The 24,622-nt window shown below is 33.4% G+C and overlaps 3 protein-coding genes across 6 annotated transcripts in view; 1 reads left to right on the forward strand and 2 right to left on the reverse strand.

The window, feature by feature from the left end:
• Positions 1-2,642, forward strand: part of LOC117118404 — a 2,983-nt gene extending 341 nt beyond the window's left edge. Inside the window, exons 2-4 of the mRNA XM_033262988.1 lie at positions 303-462; positions 875-923; positions 2,085-2,642. Of these exons, the coding sequence (XP_033118879.1) occupies positions 303-462; positions 875-923; positions 2,085-2,275 (400 nt within the window). The 3' untranslated portion in view covers positions 2,276-2,642. The remainder of the gene's footprint in view (positions 1-302; positions 463-874; positions 924-2,084) is intronic.
• Positions 2,643-2,684: 42 nt separating this feature from the next.
• On the reverse strand, positions 2,685-18,593 carry LOC117118402 (calponin homology domain-containing protein DDB_G0272472-like). Of its 4 annotated transcripts, XM_033262983.1 has the most exons (17): positions 18,438-18,593; positions 17,328-17,389; positions 16,967-17,083; positions 16,703-16,780; positions 15,535-15,660; positions 14,835-15,056; positions 14,560-14,600; positions 14,153-14,191; positions 13,092-13,152; positions 12,208-12,213; positions 10,689-10,694; positions 9,141-9,257; positions 8,305-8,316; positions 5,598-5,609; positions 4,676-4,830; positions 3,995-4,158; positions 2,685-3,384 (listed from the first exon to the last, which is right to left on the reverse strand). In XM_033262983.1, the coding sequence occupies exons 2-17, from the start codon at positions 17,364-17,366 to the stop codon at positions 3,341-3,343; spliced, it is 1,239 nt and encodes a 412-aa protein (XP_033118874.1). In that variant the 5' UTR covers positions 17,367-17,389; positions 18,438-18,593; the 3' UTR covers positions 2,685-3,340. The 4 variants fall into 4 exon arrangements, with proteins under 4 accessions (XP_033118874.1, XP_033118876.1, XP_033118875.1 ...); XM_033262985.1 differs by lacking the exon at positions 8,305-8,316; XM_033262984.1 differs by lacking the exons at positions 10,689-10,694; positions 12,208-12,213 and having other exon boundaries at positions 18,438-18,591.
• A 1,008-nt stretch (positions 18,594-19,601) lies between these two features.
• On the reverse strand, positions 19,602-24,608 carry LOC117118403 (mediator of RNA polymerase II transcription subunit 18-like). The gene is made up of 6 exons (XM_033262987.1): positions 24,304-24,608; positions 22,779-22,848; positions 21,833-21,955; positions 21,635-21,713; positions 21,051-21,184; positions 19,602-20,705 (listed from the first exon to the last, which is right to left on the reverse strand). Exons 1-6 carry the CDS (start codon positions 24,491-24,493, stop codon positions 20,657-20,659), a joined length of 645 nt encoding a protein of 214 aa, XP_033118878.1. The 5' UTR covers positions 24,494-24,608; the 3' UTR covers positions 19,602-20,656.
• Positions 24,609-24,622: the final 14 nt, after the last annotated feature.

The following is a 24,622-nucleotide window of genomic DNA, read 5'->3' on the forward strand; positions in this document are numbered from 1 at the left end:
GGCAGTACATTTTTTTAAATTTCCTAAAACTATATAGGCCTAGGCCTACAGTCTGTCAGTAATAATAGTCTAGGCCCTAGTATTGATTTTAAAGTTATTTATGAATTGACTGAAATGTTCATAGAAAATCCATGAAAAAAAAAAGTACACAGCACAGAAAAATTAATTAAACATAACCATGACGTCTATGTCATGGTAGTTGCAATCCTGTAAAAGTTGTATTAATGGGCCAGCATATGAACTTTACCTAAGATATTACAATAAGGAATAAAACAGTTCCATCTGCTTTTTATTTATTACAGGAAGTGCCAGGAAGTTGCAGTAACGTTAAGCGAAACAGCTGCAGTAGCTGAGAAAGATGATCTGGAACCAAATTTACCCAATGATGATTGTCCTGCAAATGAAGAAAAAATACAACACAATGAGATAATAGAGCCAGCAGAAGCAGCCAATGATGAAAAAGTAGGCCACTAACTGAGAACTGCAGGGCTTGCCTATCTCAAAAATATCTTTAAAGGGTTTAGATTATGGCTTTATTTAAATAGTAGTACTAATTAGAATGAAGCTTATTTTTTGGACTCATGTTATATATAGCTTTTATGTGAGCACATATTTTTTTTTAATCATAATTGTATTATTTTATTTACATAATTATGTTATGTCCAATAGTTTTTAGATGTTTATGCTTAATTAGTTAGCTTTGTTAAATTTAATGTCTGCTTCCATTTTTGTATCATAGACTTTTGATTAGCAAATAATGCTGCTAAGAACACCTTCAAGGAAAGTTAGGTCCCCAAATAATATATACTTCTTTGATTAATAATTTATTAACATTTTGTAATACTTCATTCTAAAATATTTTGTAACTTTACAGGAAATAAAGAGGGATAATGTTGGAGATAATCAAGACACAGAAGATACAGGTAAATAACTACTGTATTTGTAACTGCTACTCTTTTAGTTTTGGTGTATGTATTTCTCTGATTTTAAGGTTAGTTTCATACCATACTTCCCCGGTTATAAACACACCCCTACTTTACATCCTAATTTACGTACCAGTGTTTTCAATGCAAGCTTTGGGTATGATTTGAATGAGAGGTGTTAAAAAGCTGTGTGACAGCTTCAAAAACCATATTTCTAACATTTGTGCTTTTGTACCTTTGTTCCTTACATTAATTTATGTTTTCCTCTTGAGACATGTGATAAAGTCGACAAGCGACTTATATTTAAGCACTGTTTCAGGTTTTGTTAGTTCTTTTTAAAATACAAATTTATTGTAAGATACGTACAGTAATTGTAAAATAAAAGTCTTTTGGAATTTAGGTATAGGGAATAACCATTCATATAAAACAAAAATGCTAGTTTTAATTTTATAACTGATCTTTGTATTTTCATCCTGATGTTCGTTGCTTGCAAACTATCTGTATAGCATTGCCCTCTCTCCTTGCAGTGCAGCGAGAAGCAAGCAAGTGCATGAGTACCATACTCGCACAATTAGCGCCCCCCTCAAATAAGCGTCCCTCCTAGAGTGAAAATTTCCTTAAGTGCCCTGTTTGAATAAGCGCCCCTTTCTAATTTTAAAAAGAGCCCACCTCTATAATATCACAAGTCTTTCTTTTTAGCAAGTCAATAATCCAATCAATCCTGGGATTGTGGTTGTTGGCATGTTGAGCTGCAGAGTGGAATCACATTCTCCTTAGGTCATTATCAAAATGAGGATATTTCTCTTGGACAAATGAGATCTCCGATCTTTCCTTTTCTTACATATTTGTCTGTAGGCCTAGTCCTACTCCTCTTTTTCTTTTTCCGACAATTTGCACCTTTAGCACATTCTCATCTGAGTTTTCAAGAAAACCTGCAATGATCCTGCCATCCTGCTGATGGCCAACAAGCTACCACTACTCACTACCACTAATTGCATCTGCTATTCTGCTGTTACGTAAATATTCACAGCATTCTTGTCATGAGCAATGTTGTCTGGACGATTATCTTTTCCACCGCACCATGTATGCGGCAGTCAGTAAAGTTTAGTTAATTTTCTCCAAAACAACAACAATCATTAAACAATTTGATCTTTGATACAGAAATACTTCAAGATGATGAGGTAGCAACCCAAGAAGCGGAGGAAAAGAAAACAGATGAGGCTGTCTCTATACCAACCAAGCGAAGTGTGGAGGAGAAAGTGGATAATGATGAGATGATTATATTAAGTAAAAAACTAAAAACTGATGCCCAGCAGGAGAAACCTAATGATGGGATTGCTTGCGAGGAGTAAATAATAAATAACTTGCATTACAAAAATGTGTTAAGATGATTGCTAACTCGCATTGTTTAATATTACTGTGTGTTTTAGTATTGAGATGCACTAAGTATTATTATTATTAGTATTGAAATGTTTGAAACACTTACGTCTTGTTCGAACTTAAGTGATAACATTCTTAACATTTTTAATATTATGAATTAAATGTTGAATTTGTGATTTATAGCCAATGACAATATTACAGACAAAGACTAATATTATGTTGAAACACTTAGTGTGCTTACAAATCTCCCTGCACTATTAATTCAATGATATAATATTATAATGAATATTTAAGTTAATTTATCATACATGATTATTTGCAATAAAAAGACAACAAAGAATACATGATTATTTGCAATAAAAAGACAACAAAGATTTCAAATTTGATCTTTTTTCAATTAATATTTGAAGTAAATATTGATAATATAAATAATACTACCATTTTATATTCTATGTGCTCAACAAATTAAATGCGACAACCTGCAAAATACCAGCGATTGCTTCAGCAAGGCATGTGTTACAAGGACAGAATTCTATTAGTGCAAGTTAAAACTGAGATTCTACAAATAACTTATTTTACTAGTTTTGCTCCTTAGTGAATGTGGATGATGAACTGGTCTACAAACTTTATGTTCTCAATGACTGTCCAATGCAACGGGTGCCTGCCACGAAGAACCTCCATTTTCAAGCCTAGAATTTTATTTTCTTGTGAAAATAAAACAATTTTTGGTGGCTACATTATCCATCTCACAAATTCATAGCCAACTATAAACTTAAATATCACTCATTTAAAAATTTAATTTAACTTTCAAGAATAATAGTATTAATATCCTTGGCATTATTTGTGAAAGTGTAGACAATATAAAGAAATATCATCATTACCAATAAAGATACACAAAATTTGGCGTGAACTAAAATGTAGAACACAAGGTTGAAAATAATTATGTATAAATTAAATCAACCTGGCAAAAAGGGGGAAAAGATAATAATAGGCAAATAGACACCGCATCCAGTTTTTTCAATAGATGTTATGATAGCTTATTCCTCCTCTTCTTCCTCTTCCTCTGCAACTTCTACTGGTTCTGAAATGATATTGATAAGTAAAATTACTATATTATCAATTGTTACTAAATAACAGGACAACTTGGAATAATGATAGAATAGGGACATTGAACATTAAATACTTAGAATGAAATAGGTAAACAAGACATGTCTAAAGGCCTGTTCAATTTGCAACTACCTGTAGAGCAAAAATACTCCCCAAAAAAGTTGCGAGTTGGGAAAGATTTGCAGTACACTTTACACTACAGATGCTGTATATCGGCAAAAGTGTGTGGGAAACACCTAGTGATTCGAAACCGAAAGAGGATGTGGTATAGTAAACATGTACCTAGTAAAATTATACTATCAGTTGTTTAACCACATGTGCCTATCTGAATACAATTGCGAACAGCAGTACATACAGTAGTTAACCTTTTATCTCGGTCAAAATTAATCCGAAGCAGACATTGCTAAAGCTCTGCCTAGACTATTACATTTTATTTGACAAAAAACTATTGTATGCCCATATATAGTCATGATATGCCTATATATGGTCATGATGTGATATCATGACCATACTTATACATCATGTCACATGTTTTTGTCATGTAAAATTTGATAGTCTGGACCTGTAGGGCTTTAGAGAGTTACCTGGAGCATGCTTTGGCGCCTCATAAGCGGCTTCCTCTGCTTCTTGCATTAGCATCTGAGCCTCAGCTTTTTCTAAAGCTTCCTTCTCCAACCTTTCACGAGCTAGCTTCCTTAAATGAAGGCGGCAATAGATCTTTCCCTCCACAAATCCATAATCACGAGGACTACAAGAAAAGAAGATGGCTTACTCCAACATACAGCTAGGATACAATTTTTGAGAGATAGACATTATGTAGCTTTCTATTGTATGACAGATTCCCTTATCCATGACAATTCACTGTTCTCCACACAATGTAGACATACAGTATTACATTATCGTGGGTGTTTTTTTTTCCAAAAAGCCTCAGTACACAGATGTCATTGACAAAGTCAACACATAACAGAAGTAATTATTTGCATTTTTTGGGCTTATTTTTAATCCGGAAGAATTTGAGAAAATGTCGGAGATCAGGAGGATGCTTGTCAAATGAATTGGGAGATTTGAAACGTCTGTATGCTTGTGAAGGCCATAGTACATATTTTTAATTGAATCAGTACCAACTGTATTCCATTGTAGGCCAAGGCTAAAAAAATCTGCAGCTTTGGTGGAGAAATGATTTTATCAGCGAAGCTGCAGAATGTCAGTATGATGGCAATGTACCAGAGGAATAATGATCTGCTAAAGGAGCATTTGGTACTTACTTGGTTACTTTCATGCAATAAACACATCTGAAGCAGTGTCTGTGGAATACTCTTCTCTTAACAGCCAATCGCTCAAATTGGTAGACTTCCTTGTGACATATTTCACATTCCCATGGTAATGTGACGAAAATCTTTTCATAAGGATCTTCATATGACTGAGGGGGAAAAAAAACAAACCAGGTAACTTGAGTAAAGACCGTTTTTCATAAAACCGCTACACGCTATCAACGACTTTTTGGCAACGCTATTTGGTCGGGCAAATCAGGCAGCATTCCAGATTGCATCGGGGACAGGTACGAAATGCAACGATTGCAGTGAATACGCTGTAGCAACAGCGTAGCAATTTTATAGGATCCAGGCTTAAAGCACAAAACAGTAACAGTTTTTAGCTTGTTTAATGATGAGATTAAACTGAGTGATAAAGAAAATATTTTCTAATGAAGTGTTTTTAAAGTAATAAAATTAATAATAAAAATAATGGTAATAATATAATAAAATAAAAGAAATAAGAAATAATGATTTTTTTTTAAATATAAGAAAATATTAATAGTAGCAATAATATTAATATCTCAGGACACAACAGGATCATTGCAAAATTTACAGAAAAAAAATGAGAATATTAAGAACTAAAATGAGAGATAAGCAACTTGTAGTAGACAAAATGATAAGTGGTTCTATTTGTAACTGGAGCATCAATTCAAACGATCAGAAAAAAAAAGGGATTACAATAAAAGTAGAATAAAGTCAAGAGAGTTCTTTTTGGGATATCAAAGATAGTCAGAATAATATATGAAACTGTGTGTAACTAACATTTTCTCTTAGGTGAATCAGGTATTTAACTTTCTACTTTAATCTATGGATCGAATCCTAACATTATCTACAATACTTATTTATTCTATTTTTATATGTTAGACAAACATACCTGTGATCTGTCCTATTTGGTTCAACAACATGAAAGAAAAAAAAATATTATTCTTTAAAAATGTAATTACTGTATAAACACTAAATAATTGATATTCTTTCAGTTAAACTGGCCAGCCGATTCTACCTAAGGGATCAGTTTCAGTGACAAATAAAATGCTGATACACTTCTATACTGGTGACAGCACCAGTCATCAACCATCTGATGAGAATCCCCTAATCAGGTTTGGTGACGGCATCATGAATGTTCATGTCACCGAAACTGATACTTATCAGATCTATTAGGTAGAATCAGGTGCAGAACTGGCAGTACATCATATAGACCAACAAAATCAAAGGTAATAGAAACACTCATAGTAAGCAGCGTATATAAAAAACACAAATGTATAATAAGATGGGGATGCATTGTTAACTTTAAAGCCACTCATTGAAGATAGAATGTTAGGCGGCTGTAGGGATAGGAACTGTTTGGAAATGAGCGAGTTACGTCCCCTTCTTCAGACCAAGCTCCCATTCGCCACAATTCATCCGACAGAGCAAATATATTAAATAGGCAAAAAGCTTGACTGTTTCTTTATCTATCTAATTCATGCCTAAACTAAAATGACTGTGACAGGCTGACCTAAAATATAACAAACATGTTTCAACAACTATAGATACCATTAATTTTAGAGGATATATTATGTTAAGATGTGCATTTTTGTTGTGTTAGGATTAGGTCGTACATGGTTTAGGGAAAACACATTTTATGTTCTGCATTGTTGTTGAATGGATCTTTCTGGAGTGTCAATCGAACTTAACAACTGACCAATCAAAACAGGCCCAGGAATACGCATGTGTCCTACAGACACACATGTTGTCCCACCAACCAATTTTTGTTACACTGTCACTTAATGGGACCTCAGCAGCAATATCCAAGGAGCTGGGCTTAGCCGAAAGGTCCATTGTAGACAACTATTAAATATAAATTCTACATAAAAGGATACCAAAATCTTAATCTTGTCAGAAATCAACAGTCCTATCCTATTTATTCATAAAATATCAATTCCTGTCTCTTATACACATCTAGATGTGTATAAGAGACAGACACATAACAGAAGTAATTATTTGCATTTTTTGGGCTTATTTTTAATCCGGAAGAATTTGAGAAAATGTCTGAGATCAGGAGGATGCTTGTCAAATGAATTGGGAGATTTGAAACGTCTGTATGCTTGTGAAGGCCATAGTACATATTTTTAATTGAATCAGTACCAACTGTATTCCATTGTAGGCCAAGGCTAAAAAAATCTGCAGCTTTGGTGGAGAAATGATTTTATCAGCGAAGCTGCAGAATGTCAGTATGATGACAATGTACCAGAGGAATAATGATCTGCTAAAGGAGCATTTGGTACTTACTTGGTTACTTTCATGCAATAAACACATCTGAAGCAGTGTCTGTGGAATACTCTTCTCTTAACAGCCAATCGCTCAAATTGGTAGACTTCCTTGTGACATATTTCACATTCCCATGGTAATGTGACGAAAATCTTTTCATAAGGATCTTCATATGACTGAGGGGGAAAAAAAACAAACCAGGTAACTTGAGTAAAGACCGTTTTTCATAAAACCGCTACACGCTATCATGTTAGGATTAGGTCGTACATGGTTTAGGGAAAACACATTTTATGTTCTGCATTGTTGTTGAATGGATCTTTACGGAGTGTCAATTGAACTTAACAACTGACCAATCAAAACAGGCCAAGGAATACGCATGTGTCCTACAGACACACATGTTGTCCCACCAACCAATTTTTGTTACACTGTCACTTAATGGGACCTCAGCAGCAATATCCAAGGAGCTGGGCTTAGCCGAAAGGTCCATTGTAGACAACTATTAAATATAAATTCTACATAAAAGGATACCAAAATCTTAATCTTGTCAGAAATCAACAGTCCTATCCTATTTATTCATAAAATATCAATTCCATCATTTTATTAGTTTCTCTTTGGAGGAGGGGGGGCCTCAGAAAAGAATATGTTTTGTAAACTTGACAATTATGAAAAACTGATGATTTCCTTATATTCCAATCACATAATATTATTTAACCTCAGTATTTTGTATACAGTAGTTGTAAAGAAATGATAGGCAAATAAACTTTTGAAACACAATAGATAGTAAAGTTCAATATAAAACAGTGGCGGACCGTAGGGTAAATTGCAGGGTAAAAAATGCTAAATAAAACAGAGAAACTGTACTACTATTTTTTTTTTTGGTTTTAGCCAGGGTATGCACTGCATACCTTGCTTGCCTTGATGGTTCACCACTGATATAGAATTATAATGTATGGTTATCAATGTTAAATACATAGTAGAATTAAATAGACTTTTGTAAGGGAATTGTAAATGTTAATGGACAATACATGCTAGTCCACTGACAGTATAATGGGCTGGCATGTCCCTCACTCTTCATTTACTAATAAACGCCAGAAGAAATAAACAAAGAACAATGTCAACTTGTTTAAATCACAAACCCTATATTTGTATATAGGGTCTGTGGTTAAATTAAAGAATGAATGAAATGGAAACTACAGTTAATGTGCTAGATGCAGATAAATGCAGTGAAAAGAGCGATAGATAACACCCAAAAAAAGCTGGCCTGATGAAAACAGATTGTGCAAATCTGTGTCTGCATTCAGATTATATTAATCGATATTAAATTGTTTAATCACCTCTGGTTTTTCCTTGGGTCAGCATCATGAAAGAAAAAAATATTTCAATGATATATTTTGTACAAAATTACTTCATTATTACATTGTAATTGTGGATAGTTTGGTTTTAAAAAATAATTTATACTTGTGTAATGAAGTGGTACCAAGTTTGCACATACAATTCATTAATTCTAATGATTAGCCCATCATATGAGAGAAAGGTTATGATGTTTCCATTTTCAAGATACCGTTGTTATAGAAGGATTAGTGCAGGCTATTAGAAAATTATGCCAGATTACAATTTAACATTTTTAAAATTAAGTAGGCCAGTTGATAACTTAAACACTTATTAAAGCCTGAAAAACTTCAAATGCTTTGAAAAAAATCCTTAAAATCAGATCTCCATACACCCAAATTACAAAGTTTATTTTAGTTGTCATATACTGTAATGAAAACAATAGATGAAATTTGTTTTCCTGGTACAATGTTGTAAAAATATAGTTATCAAAATATTAACACAGATTGCACAGAATAACACACACTGAAAATATGATTAAGTAAACAGATCTAAAAAATGTAGCTATCTAACAAATTTTTTCGTTTAGCATCTTACAAATCTTTCATTTAGCATCTTAACTGTGCGCAATGAAGCAATTTTTTAAGCAGAAAAGCACAAAACTTGCATTACTTAAAGTACAAGTAAGTTGATTGGCTACAAAATTTTAAACTAATATAGCCTTAACATGGACACCTAAAAGCAGAAAAGAGTATGTCGCAGAAGAGAAAGCTAACAGATAATTTACAAAGTAGGCTTACTGGCCTCTAGGCCCAAGTGCCACATGATTGGTAATACTTACAATTGTGAATAACCTAGACAAGTCTACTCCTTCCGGGACGTGTGAAAAGTTCTGGTAACGACTCTTTACACCACCAGCATCAGTGAAGTATGCTGTTTCTCTCAACCTTCTCTTCAACTGATTGCCTGTAACATATCCAGAAATTGATATTTAAATGATAACTCATTATAATAAAGTTGAATTGGCCTGCCCATTTTGCACAAGAACCGAGATCGAGCAAACTGTGCACTAATGAAAAATTAGTGCACAGTTGGTATAGGAAAATAATATTGTGAGTCATGTCACGAATGACTTATAAATGGTAAATAGTTGATCACAAATGATAATCACTAATTTATAAATTATTATATTAATGTTTAAATTATGTTTGGATGTCATTTCACGTATGTAATACATAGAATCTTGCTCAATACAATGCATTATGTTTGCGACATAAAACAAGTTATTTATTTATTTATTTAATGACATTGTAATAGTAATGATGACCAAAAATAATGAATAATCATTAAATGTAAAGACATTGTAGTACAGTGCTAAAAAATAATATGCAAACAAATTATATTGTAATGGTAATCGATAATAATTGAAGTAATTATATGAAATGATAATTATAGATATTAACTTAATTATGTTGCAATGATAATAGAAAAATACTTACAGTTAAATAAATATTATTGATGTTGATAAAGTCAGCAACGGCAATTAAGTAAATGACATGAAAAAGAACAGAATGCAAAGCAACTTTATCAGATAAAGTAAAGTTAAAAATGTAAACAAAATGAAACATATCTCTATTCAACTACTATATAATTAACAATAAACATGATATAGCTTAACAAAAGAAATATAACACATAGCCCACAAGAGAACGGATCATAGTGATACAAATATCAACAAAATAAATGTTATACAGTATATTCACTCAAGTTCTTTGTAAACTAGACCACTTCGTAACTTTACTCTTTAAATAACACCACTGTTCATTAACACCACTATCACTTTTTAAAACACCAACCTTCACTACAGTTATATCAGATTGCCACAATAATAATCAGAGTACAGCATAATGCAGTCATGCTATCAGACAAAGCAGAGATGACTGTATATTGGCCAACAAGATGCAGCGTGCACCCGACTTTACAGTTCAATACACTGTTCATTAACATCACTGCTTATGAACCCCAAATTCTCACTAATCAATAATAATATATGATTATATGTGGTGATATTACAATATAAAACATAGCCACGATAGTTTTGTTACAAACTTTTCATTATGGTTTTATCACAAAAGGATTTAACTTTCTGGTATTTTGTAAGAAAACCTTCATTATGAAAAACAACATTCCTACGAAAATCAGAGAACTCTTTCTCTACCACCATATTTTTTTCAAAATACTATATGTAGAGTACTGGCTTGCCCTAACAACAGATCATACACATAGAGATCTGTGCCCTAACCATACAAACTTTGAACATTGCAATATGCAAATTGCTTCAATGTAACCTTTGACCTGGCAGATTCAAGTTAACTGAATATCCACGTACCAGTATCTGTAGGGGTATAAAAATAGCCAATTGCTTATCATAAAATTTAATAATTAATTTATTTATTCATTTTATTGTATTAAAATTATTTAAAAAATATTATTTGTCTGGAAAATGGGAGGGTAATCTTAAAAATTAAGATGGTCCACTTCAAAGGGGATACTTTCTAGAAGGGATAGATACACCACGCAAAGATCTGAATAGAATTTATTATTATTAATTAAAGTTCCACTTTTGAGGGTCTAATTAATAACTCATTAGTCATACAATCAGTGTAATATTCTTGGGGTAACCATCCTCACACAGACATAAGGGCTCAAACTAAATGGTAGCCACCTTCACAATAACAAAAACATGACGGGTGCTACAATGGTAAACACTCTCATACAGGGGCTGAATCTACTGTAATGTGGTAAAAACCCTTACACAGACAAATACGACAGGGGCTGAAGCTAATGTGGTGAACACAGGGTTAAACACCCTTAGATAATGGGGACACAGACACAAAAGAAAGGACAGATGCTACAACAAGATAGTATAATACATACTGCAAGTATCGAAATGCACCCCATCGTGTCGGGATTCAATATTTCAAAATTAATTATGTCATCATCATTCTGATGATTCTGAAATATTGAATCCCGACACGATGGCGTGCATTTCGATACTTGGAGTTTGTATTATACTATCATATCTGAGATTAATCAGTGGACCTTTCATGCTACAGCAATGTAATGAAACCCTTACACAACACAAGAAACTCGAACGTGGCAAATACCCTCATACAGGGACTCGCATCTAATGTGGGTAAATACAGAGGTAAACAACCTCACATCATATGAGTAAACGGACACAAAAAAAGGGCAAATGCTATTGTAATGTGAAAACACCCTCACACAACACAAGGGACTCTAGCTAATGATTAACCTCACAAGTATTTATCTAGTCTTTATAAATTAATATCGGTAGTGAATCAATAATCGGTATTGGTATTAAAATCTTCATCAATTATCATTATTATTATAAAATATACTGTATTGAAATAGAGGGGTAAATTATGGTATTCAGGTAAAGGTTTTTACAACTGGTACAGTATTTTGATTACTGATAAATATATCAGTTTGGTTGGTATAAATGCAATTATTACCTGCAATTATTCACTCATAACTATGAGTTTCTTGACAACAGGTACAACAGGATGATGCATTATACATCAGATGAGACAAATTTAATATCTTATCTCATGAATATTTTATGCATTATTCATGAGATAACTTCACATAATGTATCTTGAATTATTATTCATATAATAAATTATATCTTATCTGAATTATTTATAAGATACAGTGAAATGTATCTTATGAATTATTCATGATAACATAACTTATAAGAAAAATCAGGGTCAATCAAGGAAAATTACTTATTTCAGAGGCTCTATATTACAAAGAATATCAGAGGGAAGAGTAGGTTCCACAACCACATCAAAAACACTAATGTTATGTTTAGTCCTTAGACTTACCGACATCTGAAATGTAGATAGAAAAGAAAGAATTCTGAATGTTCTTTGTTTTGAAAAAAAAAATAAAATTGTAAATTCCACACTTGGTCAGTAACTGTGTTAATAATTCTGATCTGGTTACAACATTTTAATGCAATTCTAGTAACCCATACAAAAGATGAAACTGTACAGACATCCATGGTACAAATAAAAAAGGCTATACCCCACACACCCCAGCCTATGCCCATGTCTTACCCAACACAATTAAACTGTTTCCATAATCAAGAAAAGAATCATGTAATTGCTAGTTAAAGAATAGAGATATTAAAACAGCTCACAATGAAATGTAATTCATGAATATTTCTTACCTGTCAAGAACATTGTAAAAATCAATAAAATCTGTGATTTTATTACCCGTGTAGATTGATGAAATTTTTCAATGCATTCCTTACCTGTTTATATTTTAAATTAGTTAATATAAGTCTTTAAATTCCCTACCATTATCCCTATTCTATCAATACTCTAATTTTTGTTTTAAATATAATAGTTTTTCATGGTTTTAAATTCTGGTTAACATAGCCTGTAGAAGACAAATAATGAAATTAGTACTCAAGAGAAAACATTTAGAATGGAATTCAATTTGGAAGGAAATTGCTTGGTTGAAAACACAGATGAATGTAGAGGTGCTGGATAAAGTTTGAACAAAATAGGTTACTGATGTGTACAATTTACAGACAGAAAATAAATTTTGTTGGTCCTGATATAAGGAAACAATTGTTTAGTGCACCTTCTACCTGTCCAAGTGAGTGATACATTTTAGAAGAGGCAGAGAGGCTTAGCAGCCAATGTCAGTAACAGACACAGCAACGATTGGTCAATGTATAGAAAACAAATATTGTACTAACTTTGTCGTCTGTGTTCGTATGCTGGGTTCTGAAACCTTCTTCTCTGAACTGCTTCACCAAGCTAAATAAAAAATGGTATAGGTATTTATAAATTTCCAAGTTTTTCAAATATAGTTATATTTAAATACTGTAAATATTAGAACCTATTGCAGCTGAAGCTTTCTTATATTCTATAAAGTTTTTATGTTTTATTAGCCTAAAGCCTGCCCAGACTGTCATTTTATTTGACAAAAACATGTGTCTTGCCTAAATATGGTCATGATGACATCACATCATGACCATATATAGGCACATCATGACTATATATAGGCACATCATGACTATATATAGGCACATCATGACCATATATAGGCACATCATGACCATATATAGGCACATCATGACCATATATAGGCACATCATGACTATATATGGGCATACTGTAGTTTGTCAGACAAAATTTGACAGTGTGGACAGAGCTTTATAAACATCAAGACCAATAAAATTATCGTTATTAAATTATCTTAGGCTATGTTCTCACACGGCAGCTAACGGTTAGCAGGATCTGGATCCTGCTAACCGTTAGCTGGCGTAAGTCCATACGAGAAAATCCCGATCCAGATACCAAAAATATGATGATCGAATCACTGGCCAATAAGAAACTGGAAATTGTAAACGTGTACGTGTGATTGGTTGATGATAAAAACATGCTCACTTGCTAACCGATAGCGCTTGCTAACTGTTAGCGGTATCCGGATAACGCTAACGGTTAGCGCTAACCGATCGGGTGTTCTCGAACAGGTGCTAATGGTTAGCTCCCGATCCTGATGCTAGGGCTCTCGTGAGAACCAGGCTTATTTGTTTATTTTTCCCAATTTTAAAGGGGGAAAATAAAAAAGATATCTATATACTATCCCAATACATACATAGATTTTAATATTTCAAATAAATAAAAAAAATGTATTTCCTTATTTTTCAATCATTTTGTAACCCCTTGAAATGTTGTCATATACAAAATATAAGTTGGAGCAAATGAATCATTAAAATTTACTAATTTAATATTAAATCAGAATAAATCTTACTTGGTTTCAACCGTAATCTGTTCTTTAGTAGACACTTCACTGAAATGAAAAGAATGAAATGTAAATTCTTTAATAGAAAATGTTACAGTACATGTGAATGAAAATAGAGTCAAACAGTAATTAATGTTAAATAATGGATGGCTTAGAATAAGGAAATGGAACATAATAGACATATTAACACATAATAATAGGATTTTTAAATATTTAAATACTGGAGGAAAAAGGTGAAAAAAAAAGGTGGTTATGCCCTTTTTTCTCAGTTTTTAAATGTTTAAAAATCAGTATTTCATTAACTGTTTTTTGTCAAACACACTTTTTGTGTCAGATTAAAAATTAGTTGTACAACATATTAAAAGCTTTTTTCATCAGGAATCTGGCTTTAAAATGATTTATTGAAAAACACTCACTGCTTCAGCATGTCCTTAATACGAGCTTGAAGTTCATTTTTCTGCAAATAAATATGGAATCTAGCATTTAATTTATTCATTAATATAATTATCATTATTAAGAAATAATAAATTAAAAAAATTATGGGAACAGCAATTTATCTGTAAAAGGCACTAGAGAAGTATTTAAAATAAGGTAACAATTAACCAGTAGTTGATAAAAATTAATTGTAAGTAAAAAATCAAGCTATATTTATTCAGCCTAAAAGTAAATATTCTGACTTTGAAATACATACGTCATAATCTTGGCGCTTTTGTCTTTGTCCAAGGTCAAACACGTCGCCATAAAATTTTGTCAACTTGTTGTGAAAATTCTTTGCCATTGTGACAAGTTTTTCAATGGTGGGCTTTCTGCCAAATTCTACAGGTGGATACTTTTCATCAAGATGCTGGTTCTTCATTGCATCCAACTGATCTTTAGTCATCTTTGACTCCTCCCTTGCACGAGCAATGTTGGCCTGCAAACAAATTTTAAAGTAAGTAAGCATAAACACACAAAATTTGTCAATGAAAATTGTTTTTGAGAAATGAGTATACAATCAACATGAAGCATAGGAAACTCAAACGTCGCATCTGACTCTCTGCTATAATAGTAACTGGCACTTCAACACTCCAAATTGAAACACAAAAAGAGAAGAGATGGATTTAAACCAAAGACCCAAGGCCTCCACACACATAATAGCTATCGCCACTTTAGATGACTGAGCCATGCTGCTGTGTGATACTGTAACATTTTCATTAAGAGGACACTTCGGGGGAAAAAAATGTCCCCTTAATGATGTCCCCTGTTTAGGGGTTGTTAACAGGTATATTTTTTTCTTTGATTTGTGGCCAAAAAAGTGTCCTCAACAGGGCTGTCCCCTTAATAGGGGGTTAATAGGGTTGTCCCCTAATTGAGGTGTCACTGGATCCATAAACTTAAGCCTACAAACTTACAGCAAGCATTCCGGCTTTACCACCCCCAGCGGCTGCAGCCGCCGCCATGGCTTCCAGTTGCTTTCGCTTCTCCTCGGCTTGCTTTCGTCTTTTCTCAATATCCTCACGACGTTTTATAGCAAGCTCCTGTACACATCACCAAAATAAAAAAGTAAACTTTATCAAAGATTGCATATGTTATCAAGATTAATAATAGAAATATAATTGTAATCCATATCCAGATAAAATAATAGATATCATTTCAATCCTTATCAAGACTATTACTGGCTAGAATTTTTATTTTATCAAGACTGATAATAACATAAATGACCAAATAAGCACAACAGTAAATTTTGCTTAGGTCTGGTTCGGCCTTACTCAAGAAAGGCAATTCTTCAGGAAAGGTGCATATTACAAATTACTGGATAGACAAAAATGGGGCCATGTTTAACATAGGCCTATCTGATTTGTTGCATCAATCTCATTGTATAGCCTGTTGATTAATAGTGCCAAAAGTTAAAATACATAATGGAATGTTGGGTAATATGTACAGTACTCTTATCTTGATTAAAGGTGCATCCACACTGAATCCAACTTTTTGGATGAGAAAGGCTACTGAACCGATCAGAACATCAAATCAGTATATGAAAATAGGAATATTTAGTTCAGCGCATTGAAAACACAGTCCGAATTTCTGTTCAGCTTAAGCATTGCGATGTTTACTAAAAATAGAATGTATTTTTACTAACTGCCACAACACATTCAATAATAATAGATATCAGTGGCGTATCTAGGGTACTGAAATGGGGTCTGATGGGGGAGAGAAGGTAAAGTGGGAGGGCTAGGCTTGATGATAAAGTGAGGTGGCACTAGCTGGCAAAATAAGTGGCAATGAGGTGACTTTTACTTTAGCCATGGTGTTTTTGTGTCAACAATTTCCAGGGTGGGGATGACTGGGGAGGAGAATAGCTTTTTTGGGAGGATTGTGCTCCCCACATCCCTTCCTAATTCTACTTGTAAAAATATATGTGCATTAAGAAAATAACAGTACACCAACTTGTGGTTTGGTGGAGTTGTCATGAGGCAGCAATGTTTTTAAGAAAGGTAACTTGTGAGAAATTAGTAGCATAATGTGGTAGATACACATAAAAATATAATATAAATGCTCAAATTATTATGGTAGGCTTACCTCTTCTCTCTTGACTCTTTGCTCCTCTTCTTCTTGAATACGACGAGCCATTTCCTCTTCTTCCTTCCTTCTTTTCTCCTAAGGAATTATAAGGAATGATATATATAGCAAATCAGTAAATTATTCATAATATTTCAATATCATTCTTTCTTTTTATATTATCATGATGTTAATTAAAACAATTTACAGCAATTCTATACCAAACTTTTTGCATCTTCTTCAAGAAATGTAATTTTCCATGTTTGATTTTGGAAGATTGCTTACCATTCGTTCTTTCATCTCAGCAAGCCTTTTCTCTTCTTGCTCTTTCTGGATACGCCTTTTCTCCATATCTTCCGCTTCTTTCTGCCTGTCTTCCTCTTCTCGCCTCAAGCGCAGTTCCTGAATTACGAATACAAATAACAGCCTTTTTATAAGAGCACATTTATATAATATAATTTCACTGGTACAGTATTTCATGACATTGCCCGATTCATTAGGCATTTGTACCTCTCTATAAAATAGTCCTATATTGTGCTAGTATGTAGAAATAAACTACAGGAATGCAAAACTATGTCAACTTTTTCTATGAAATAAAAAACGAAAAATCATCTGAAAAGATCAGGAAAAAAGAGTTTTAACTTACCTCAGCTACACGTACACGTTCAGCTTCTTCGTCAGCCATTTTGAGTTCTTGGTTTTAGTCAGCTGCAAGAAAGTTTGTATTAGCATAATTATTCGAATAAATGCCCCGCTTTGAATAAACTCCCACCTTGATAGCCTCATTTGGGTTAAACGCCTCCATTGGATTAAACGCCTTCCCCCCCCCCCCCCAAAATTACTGTAAACAAATTTAATGGAAGCAACATCACCCTCAACACATTTTGCTATTGTTCTGCTCTATTAGAATTATATTTTGGCTTGGATCGATAAGTTTTTATGATCGTGCAATGACACACTTTTACGGTAATTATGTGTTGTAGTGCCACATTTACAGTGAAATACATGCCTCCCTCAAATAAATGCCTCCCTCAGAACAATAACAGTCCTGGGGCGTTTATTCAAATAAATACAGTATATAAATATCACTATTTTCTTATACATTTTTTTTCTTGAATTTTATGAACAGATTATCAACTTATCTGAGAAAAACAAAAAAATATACTCTAGAATCCCATTGCATTATATAGTTTTTACATACACATTAAATGAAATTAATGTTTGACAAATAATATTTTTTATCTTCTCTTTACTTTTAATAGCTTATGTTGCATTTGAGAGAAATATATCTGAAAAATAAATTTATTAATCTCCAGAAAGTGAAGTCAAATGCAACACAGCATGTATGAACTAAAAATAAAATGCTTAGAAGAAAATAATCTAAGCAAATTAAGAAACATCAAATGTATATAATTTTATAAGATAAAAATAAAAATGATATGATGCCAGAACAGAAATTATTCATTTCAAAGTTTTGTTCATGTACATAGAGGCAATTTTATTGTATTTTGCACTACATTTTACATTATTATTATTATTATTATTAATTATTATTATTACAGTATTATTATTATTATTATATTGAACATTAATTTTGTTTATTTGTGATTACAATTAATCTCATTATGTACACATTTATTTTATTTAAAATATCTATTTATATATTAAATATTTATTGAAATTAAAAGAAATAACTTTATTAAAAACTCTAACTCAGATCAACCTAAGAGTTCAAAATAAAAATAATGCAACTTACAAATGAAAAAGGAGGTACAAAGTCGACAAGTTTGGCTTTGCTCCAATCGTAAGAGGATGCAGTGAAGGAGTGCTTAGCTTGCGTCTTCTAACTATCATACACTAACTTTACCCACTACCAAATAAAGTCCCCTGACCTTTTCTGCTATGTATACTATGCATGATTGGTATGTTGTCATGTGATAAGTGTGTAGCCAATCAGCAACCTGGAAGATTGATACTTGGATATCACACATTCTAATTCGGTACAATATGAAGCTATGAATATGAACATGCATGACCATAATAAACAAGGTCATAGTTCATAGTCAAGTATTCTACTATTCTAAGAATACTGTAGATGTCACAAGGTAAAAATGATTACTGCTCATAACAACATATACAAATGACAGGTGATCCATTTATCACCCAATTCTCAAATTACTGTACATTTAAAATTACTGTAAATCTAAAATTAAATTTGAATCTATTTATAGCACAATTCTATTACACTTGATAAATACTGTTATGATTCAGAAGTGATATCAAGAATAAAGAAAATGTTTTTTTAATGTAGAAAAGGCTGCCTTTTCCCAAAGGCACATAGCACTGTGAGCAGCCGCCTCAGATTGATAAGGTATGCGATTCTTATAAGATGTCATTATTGTCATACAAATATATAATGAAATACACCTAAAAACAATTTTTGTTTAAAATAAAACAATGCATTTCAAATGGGATGAGTTTTGTAAAAATATGCAGGTTACTGTAAGATTGTATAAACTCAAAGATACTAAATTATCTGTTTATATTCACTAAATTATTTAGCTAACATTGATCAACAATCTATATAAGCCACAATCAATTAACTGCTAATTACAGTAACAATCTCATTAACATACATTTACCCAGTGGTGCCAGCAGTGAGTCCATGGAACACAGGACCCCCTGTCGAAAAAGTCTGGACCCCTGTCAAGGAACACAGTTTTGAACAGCATTTTTACAGTCAAAGAGTGCTATTTCCAGTCGTCTAGAGGTCTAACCATAATGGAACAGTGGCGGATGGGACTCTAGTTGAGGGCTTTAGATCACTCATTGGAAAATTTGTACCCCTCTGTCACTATCACTACCTTGATAGATAAGTTATAAAATTCCACAACAATAAAACAAACACTCAAGACCTATGTTTAAATTAATTATCAGTGTATTTTATTTTCACTTGATTTTAAACAAGAATATTACTGTACGAAATAATGATCAACTTTTATTCTTATAAAGTATTATGATTTATAAAACATAGACAAATATTAATTTGTGAAATATTAAGGTACATTGGAATTCCTCTAATTTACTGTCCAAAGAACAAAAATTATCATAATAGTAATAAGTTAACCGTAAGGGGCCTATGGTACAGCAATAAATCATGGTAATTAAGTTGACCATAGAAGGTCCGTGGTACAGTAATTAAATAATAGTAATTAATCAAATTAACAATAGGGGACCATGGTAGGTGGTCCATTAGTAAAACATTTATGGTATGTGCCTGAGTAACTACCATGGTAACTATCCAAGTTAGTCAACCAATGCATCCAAAAACTAAGATGGTTTGTACTATCCCATGGATGATTCTGAGCCTCCATCATATCTCTGCATTATAGACTAGTGGTGCACTCTATTCCATGGTATGAATAAATAAGTAAATTTTAAAGCATGTACAGAGTGCCCTACCATTTTCTGATGTCATACCTCCAAGCACTTCTTAAAGACAGGCCTTCCAACTATGTGTCCTCTTGCAGTAGACAGTCTTTTCAAAGAACCCTACGGATGCTGATGCCTATAGGGCTGACAACCTTTACGGAAAGGCCTGCAATGCATATGCCACAATCTAGCCTTTTCCTGATCTCAATTATTCATTCATTCAACTGCATTCAACTTCTTGAAAGCATAAGCTTCCCCACTAAATATTTCCACTCTTATCTCAAAAGTTTCCAATGACATACCACATGTAAACTAGATGATCAACAAAAGTCAATCCAGAAATTTCCATTTCTAAAAGTTGACTGATAAAGATTTGATGTGCTTTGATTTCATAGCAGCATTCACAATCTCAGCTTTACTCAATTTACACATAAACTGTCAATTTTTCGATAAAGAGTACAAGTTGTTCCATGAAGCTGGCATGTTGTTACTTCGACGGCATTTAGAAAGATTCAAAACAAGATGATTGGTAGTTACATCAACTCAATATGCTTGTATCTTTCTTGGGTCTACTTTCTCCATTGTTACAATACTATTTAAAAATTATTTAGGAAAACTATGCTTTTTAAAAAGGCAATGTATGCATTGTATGCACTTGCAGAATATGGTAATGAAACAGTAGACTGATTTCAACTGGATTAAAAGCACTTAACTGCAGTAGAAATACAAACTATTATATTTCTTTCGTTCAGTGGCGATGCTCGAATTGATTGTTACTGATTCAAATATATTTCTTGAAATACTGCATCGAGTGGAAATCAGCCTTATAACAAAAATCACAAAGCCTGTATTCCAACTGAAGTGCCAAATTCTTCCTAAGTAATACTGAATAAACAATAAAAAATAAATTTTGTACATCTCTGATTATAAAGGATACGGTTTAAGTTGTTCTGCAAAGCATTTGATATCATCAGCGATAGCATCTGAAGCAGATGCCACAACCACACCCAATTCCACTAAGTGTGAATTTGATACTGGTTCCAGTTTATCAAAACTACCTGGATTCACAATCTAAAAAGAAAATTAATATCAACAAATAACTTAAATGGTCTTTGAATATTGTATCATCACTTGGTTAGTTTCTTCCCAATCTTTCCCTTAGGGATTAAACTAATATGTCCTCGGAAGTAAAATGCTAAACTTCACACAGTATTCCAGTGCCAGTGAAAGGGGCAGGGTACCATCCTACAGGCCAAGCCAATCCCTTATCAGCCAATCTTTTGCACATATTACTGTAAAAACATCCCAAAACTGATGGCCCAAAACTAAAAGGCTTTTTAGGCATCACAAGATTAGCCCCTGGACCCCCATAAGGGCTCCACCACTGGAACCTGGTGGCCTCCACCGAAAATTGTCATACACTGAGTTGGACTGCTTTGCCCCTAAATGTACACCTTAACACCCTAAAACAACCACCCCAATACTGCATCCTACCCTTGCAACTGCTAAACAGATACTTACCTTGTATAATTTTGTAACAGTAACCTTCATCTTGCCTTTCCGAAACATGTATCCCTTACACACTAATTCATAATCCATCCTGCAAAATACAAAACTGGCCAATAAAAATGGTTGTACAATTCCACATTTATATGGAAGCGTTTGTATTTAACGATATACTTTCTATTCATTGTGCACTCAATAATAGTATATACATACTTGAAACCTATTTCTGTTAGAAAGTCTGGTAGGTTTGGTCCAGTGCATGTATCTAAATAGCTACGCATTGCTGCTCCTCTGTTTTTATCACCCATCTCAGGTTGACCTAAGTAACGAAGCTGCCTAGAAGTAAATGAAAAAAGAAGACCTTATATTTCAAGAGATTTATATGTGTAAGAAGAGTATAATTCATGAATGTTACAAAGTTGATAATTTCTTTTTAAGATTGATTGATTGAATTTATTTAGTTTCATACAAATATACATACAAAGCACAAACGAAGACAGAATATTACAACATACAAGATACTAAGGATAACACAAAGTTAAAAATGAAACAATATTATTATACAGTAGGATTATAAGAAGTGTAAACATCACTGTGAAATACTCTAAATGTTGAGTATAATTAAAATTTGACAGATTATTTATTTAAAATGTAGACCCAATCACCCTATCATTTATTATTATTATTATTACTGTATTGTATATTTATATAGCGCATATCTAAAGATCTATACGCTTAACAATTCCAAATTAATCATTATTTATTTTATCATTTAATTGTTAATTAATAAAACATTTATAATTCAAAGAATTGTGAAATTACAAAGTGTGACGGTAAACAAAGCAAGGTCTCAATGGATCAACCATCCGTCTCTGCCCCGGCGCAATCCCAGACCTCTACCTACGGTGGCGCGAACAAAGGAGCAGGTTACACATTTGCCCTGCCACAGACGAATGGGTACTCGGGGACAGTGACCAAGATAGTGGCCCCCAGAGACAGAGCAGTCAAATTTGTAATCAAAAGAGAGAGAGAGAAAGAGTAAGAGAAAAAAAATACAATAAACATTTATATAATATAACCATAGAGAAAAATATATCAATTAATATATGTTCTCCATTATATAACTGATTGTGTGAATTATGTAATTACAAAACATTACCAGGCCGAGTCAGCAGGTTGGTCCAAAGCATGTCTTGCTCGAAGTGAAATTACATTTTGCGCATTGTTACCTACAGCAAGAAATCATAATCCAATTAACATCATTTCTTACAGGTTATTATTTTCAAGATTTTGTAAACTTTGAATTTATTTTCAATGGGCCTATACATTAGGCCCATACGGTAATTAAAGACCCCTCCAATTAAAAACCATCTCTAATTATCTTTATCATTCTAATTAGAGATCAACTGCTGCTAAAGACCATGGAACCACAGGTCCCAAAAGTAGCCTTTAATTGGGAGAAGACCTGTACTTAACTAAATTAACACATTAAAATATATGACCCAGTAGAATAGTAAACCATGCTAACTGGTCTGAGAATAGCGTTGATGGATTCCAAGTTGGTTGTTGGACCAAGTTGGGATTGGTCCAAAGTGAAAAGCTATAGGCCTACACAGTGGAGGCTCTAGAAATTTACCCCCAGGGGGTTGAACCAAGGGGATGGATTGTAGCCACTGCTGTAGCCAGCTATTGCGACAGTTGGGACAGTCCCACACAATTTTTCTAATGGGTCCACAAAGAATGGGTCCACATTTTAAAAAATGGGTTCAAATTATGTAATTTTATGCACAAAATGGGTCCACTTTTTGAAAAATGGATTCAGATTTCTCATATTTAGCTTTAAATGGGTAAAATTTAAGAAAATGGGTCCATATTTTTCATATTTTTGCACAAAATGGGTCCTCACTGTTTGAAAATCCTGTCATTGCTCGTAGCAGTTACGTTATCACCTTTTGCTGTGCATATACATGTATATATTATGTATTAGCTGTCCTGCATAATAGCATTGGTTGCATGTTTTTGTCGGTACTGTACTACTACAATTCACACTTAGTTGCGGCTACACGTATGAGTAAAAATGGCCCATTCAGTATTTTTGCACACCTCTTTGCCCAACCCACCCACATTGGAACCACCAGTGCTTCGCCCAGACAATGGTGGCTCCAGAAATTTGCTGACAGGGAGTTAGACATGTCCAACCGCGGGAGGGGGAGGGGAGAGTCCGAACCAAAGGGGCGGATTAGGGCCTTGGTCAGGGTCCTGGAATAAAAATCCTTTTTAGCCTTCACTGGGAGAGTTTTTATAGATAGCCCTTATAGCTACAATATCAAGGATTGGCAATCAAAATAATCATGTCATTGGCCAGGCAAATTATTATTTTTGATCTGACAACCTTGTCGTGGCATTGGACGACAACAGTTGGTTAAGGCCTGTTTAATACAATGCACCCTGCACCCCTGTTGGCGCCACCACTGCGCCCAAACTGCTGGTATAATGCTTAATACTACTAGGCCTAATACTATATAGTAATAATAGGCCTACTAGGCCTAGATCAGGAATCATCACACCTGTACTAAGTAAGTCATCTTACTACTGAAATTTGTAACTCTAGCTACAGTATGACTCCTATTCAAATAAATATCCTAAAACTATTGCAGGAGATGTACAGTAGGCAATTGTCTTACTTCGGAGAGCATAAACAATCTCATGATCATTGAAGGTTTCAGGATGGAGTTGTACATTGTCACAGAGTGCTTTCAGGCGGTGAACCAACGTCTCCCTAGCGCTGTCCAAAACGCTACCTTGTAGGTAATACTCCTGGTTTCCTACGTTTCCAATTGTAGATCCAAACGCACCTTGTAAACCTGCATTCATCCTAATAAATAATAGTATCGATATAGGTATTTTCGAGACAGTAGAACCAGGAAGCGTAAACAAAATCAAACTTTCCTCCAAATCTATCGCATGTGTTGCGTTGTATCAGATCCAGTTGTACAGTATTAA

Source organism: Anneissia japonica, unplaced genomic scaffold, assembly GCF_011630105.1.
Source record: "Anneissia japonica isolate Jap-2015-1 unplaced genomic scaffold, ASM1163010v1 scaffold695_len1296351_cov181, whole genome shotgun sequence".
NCBI lineage: Eukaryota > Metazoa > Echinodermata > Crinoidea > Comatulida > Comatulidae > Anneissia > Anneissia japonica.